Below are 3,806 nucleotides of genomic sequence, written 5' to 3'. Positions count from 1 at the left end.
AAGGAAACAGAGGCTGGAGTCTAGCCAAAGTGTAATGTCCTCCCATAGCCATGGCCCTAGGAGCCACCCTGCCCACCCATCCTTTGAGGGTTACTGAGGAAGTACCAGGCTGAGGTGAGGGGTTTGTGGCAAGGCCTTGACCGTGATGGGTAAGTTGAAACGTGGCCTGCCATCTGGCTCGGAATATTAACAGGGAGACTTCTAGCATGTTCTAGAAAAGAACAAGTTGTGTCCACGGCCGAGCAGAAGCCCTTCTAGCTTAGCTACAGACTGGGTCAGAGGCCAACTCACAGAGGGGTTAAGACTTCTCCCACCAGCAGCTATGCACTGAAGGAGGCTGTGAGGGCGCTGCGGCTCTCCCATGGGCAGTGTCGCACCCTGTGCTTGGCTGGAGGCCTTGGCGTCCTCATGGTATAGACAGCACTCGTATGCTTGGCCTGGAGTGGCTGCAGCCTGTCCTGGCTATGGGCCCCTAATAACCCACCACTGTGTTTCACGTCACCAGCACATGGGCTCCACGATGACCTGCCACCAGGCAAAATGCCCCAGCCAAACTCTGACACCCCTAAAGTTACATTCAAGCCTCATGCTTTGCTGGCCTTTGTGAAAATAAAATGTAATTTAAAAACAAAAGAACACGACTAGTAGCTTGTACAAAATTGGCTTTATTTGTCACTTATTCACCTTATCTCAGTTATGCCATTTTGGCGTCCACAGTGACAGTCCCCTGGAAGCTGGGTTCAGCCCCTGTCACCCACACACTGTGACCACTAACCACAGAGCCTGAGTCTGGGCCTTGCAGGGCTCAGCGGGATGGTTACAAGCTGCAGGCAGGACTGTAGGGGCGCCGCCTGAGGTCCGGCACTCTCCACCCATAGCCCAACAGCTTGGGTGTGGCCGCCTGCCTGCCTGCCAGAGGCCGTAGCATTCTCAAGGCTGGGCGGGGGCAGGCCCTGCCCTTCCGCAGCAGAAGCAGAGATGACAGGGCAGTGGGAAAACCACATGGGTGTGAGGGCGTCAGGTCTCAGAGCCTTCCATTGCTTAGGACTGGGTCTAGACAAGGCCACGTGTGGTAGGTGGTAAGCCCTGGACTGTGGGTGGAGGGGCCTAGGACCCTTCTGGTTCTGCTGCTGACTTGCTGGGTAGCTTTAGGCAAGTTGTTTCTTGTCCTGTGATTGGTCTGTTTCCTGGCTGGCATTGCCAGCGAAGTCTCCCAGGAAGTCCCACCATTACTCAGACAGGTACAAAGTCTGCCGCCGCTACTAACCATGGCAGTGGCTCTATGCTTCCGAGGGTGCTGTGTGCCCGCAGGCGGGACAGTGTCTTTCCCTACACGGCTGTGTCTGGTGCTCCCTTCTTAGTACTGGGGCACCCTGCAAGGACACACCCTTGGTCACACTCTATTTAAAGGTCAACTCAGAACTTTCAGATCCTGAAGGATCTCAGTGCCGAACTTGCAGCCACTGCTGCCAAGCAGCACCTGTTCTGAGGCTTCCCTGAAGGCCTTAGAAAGAAAGGATGCCAGTCTCCAAGATCCATCCTGTGCATCATCACAAACAGAGCTTATTTCAGATGTAATCGTGAGTCTTACAGCACTGGAGCAACTTGCCCAAACACCCAAGCTCTCTCAACCTGCTTTTGCTATTGACCTTGAGCCTGTCATCTCCTCTCTCTGCTAAACATACCATGAAGGTTCAGAGGAGGGCGGTGGCATCTGGTCATTTACTTACTTGTGTTTGGTCCTAAACACAAAAAGAAAACTCTAAAAATACAAGTGGAGATTGTCGGCCTAGAGGGTGGGAGTAGCCGGTGAACATGGTGTCACTCACTCTGGGTCCGACTGCCACCACAAGGAAACACAGCCAGTGATGACTGGCAGCATCTGGACAAACAGACGTCACTGCAAGGGTCCTCCACATAAATGCCTACCGAGCTTGGCCAGGCTCCACTTGGCAAAGCTGAAGACCCCCAACCTCACTCCATTATAGGATGCAGGTGACTGTCTCTGGAGATGGCAGAGACACGCAGACTCAAAGCCCGACTAAAAGAGTCAGCTAGAAGAGCCAATAGGCACATGCAAAAAAATCCACAGCTGGCCCAAAAGTGTCTTCTAGGAACTCTATTCCTCTCTTTTGGAAGAAGCTCTGAACTAAAAAAATCTACTGAAAAAATAAGAGAAAACAATGGTGTCTTAGAGAGAAACAGTCTTAAGCCAGATATGCCCACCCTGATTGTGAAGGAGACACGCTGATAAGGTTCAGTGTCCCCAGAAAACACACAATCTGCTCCCAGCTTCACATCCCACTGCCAAAATGAAACATAGACATTGCAGTGTTTGTGCTTCCAACCAGTCTAGAAGGGGAACAGCCGACACTGCTGCAGCCACACACAGCACTGAGAAGGTGCAAAGGTTCAAACAAAAAGTTACATACACACCTGGGGACAACCATTTACCATCCCCACCTCTCTGGCAGTCAGCAGTAAAATTTCACTTCTATAGTTCTTTTTGCCAACGCCAGAATAAAAAGCAAATTTTCAAATTGGAACACATCTAGCATTTGACACAGTGGAATGAACAAATATGAAATTGAAAAACATTATTAAACAAAAGTCCACAAGCCACAGCAGCCCTCGCCCATGACAAGTTCCCCTTGCTAGGCAGTTCCAGAGCATGCTTCCTCTCCCTGGTCCTCGGAGGACGTGGCTCAGAAGAGAAGGGCCCCCATGCTGCCGACCTCACTCTGCTCTTTGACGAAGATTTCAAAGTACTGGTAGATGATGGTGACGGCAAGCAGGATCCCGGTTCCAGACCCGATGGCACCCAAGAAGTCAGCCAGGACCGAGAGGGCCCCAATGCACAGCCCCCCAAAGGCTGCAGCTGTAGGGATGTACCTGGGGGAAGGGGCATGTCAGCTCCAAGCCACCTGCAGAGCCCCCTGCTGGCCCACCCCTGAGACAGACCCGCCAACAGGCTCCCTGGGACTTAGGGATCTAACACCTCAGAGGCTTCCTACTGTAACCAGCAACAACACACAGTAGACTAAGGCTGTGCACCCAGGGAGTGGCCATGCTGGCTACACATTGGCTGCAAGACTGGGACTAGTCAAAATCTAGTCAAAGATGTTACACAAGAGTTTGGAGATTTAATTTGAAAATAGGAACATAAAACATTTCATTGTGGCTCGGCACCATAGCACAGTGGTTATGACACCAGCCACATGCAATGAGGCTGGTGGGTTTGAGCCCAGCCCGAGCCTGCTAAACAACAACAAGTGCAACCAAAAAATAGCCAGGTATATAAAAATACCAGCTATAAAAAATAGCTCCCTGCTACTAGGGAGGCTGAGGCAAGAGAGTCACTTAAGCCCAAGAGTTGGAGGTTGCTATGAGCTATGATGCCAACGCACTCTACCAAGGGTGACATAGTGAGACTCTGCCTGCCTCAAAAAACCCCAAAAAAACAAAAAAACCTCACTGTGATTTTTATTACATTAATTACAAGTTGAATCGATACTTTCATGGGTTAGGTAAAATATATTAAAATTAATTTCACCTATTGCTTTTTATTTTTTTATATGCCGTCTAGAAATTTTAAAAATCACCCATGTAGCTCACATTTCTACTGAATAGTGCTGTAAACGGAGTGGTGTAATATGAAGAGCATGAACTAAATTGCCTACTTTCCCTGCTAGGGATTAAACTCTGAAATTCCCAATTCTGGCTTTCCTTCTGGTTGCCTTCTTTTTTTTTTTTTTTTTTTTTGAGACAGAGCCTCAAGCTGTCCCCCTGGGTAGAGTGCCATGGCA

General features: G+C 49.9%; 1 protein-coding gene across 1 annotated transcript in view; it reads right to left on the bottom strand.

Annotated features, from left to right (window-relative positions):
• Positions 1-645: 645 nt before the first annotated feature.
• The window catches only part of SEC61A1 (Sec61 translocon alpha 1 subunit), a 16,050-nt gene continuing 12,889 nt past the window's right edge, over positions 646-3,806 (bottom strand). The window contains exon 12 of the mRNA XM_003796191.3: positions 646-2,892. Coding sequence (XP_003796239.1) covers positions 2,706-2,892 — 187 coding nt within the window. The 3' untranslated portion in view covers positions 646-2,705. The remainder of the gene's footprint in view (positions 2,893-3,806) is intronic.

The sequence above is a fragment of the Otolemur garnettii genome, unplaced genomic scaffold, assembly GCF_000181295.1.
Source record: "Otolemur garnettii isolate 467f Iridium unplaced genomic scaffold, OtoGar3 scaffold00101, whole genome shotgun sequence".
NCBI lineage: Eukaryota > Metazoa > Chordata > Mammalia > Primates > Galagidae > Otolemur > Otolemur garnettii.
Note: the sequence above shows the minus strand (reverse complement) of the source record. Positions and strands in the feature narration are given on the sequence as shown.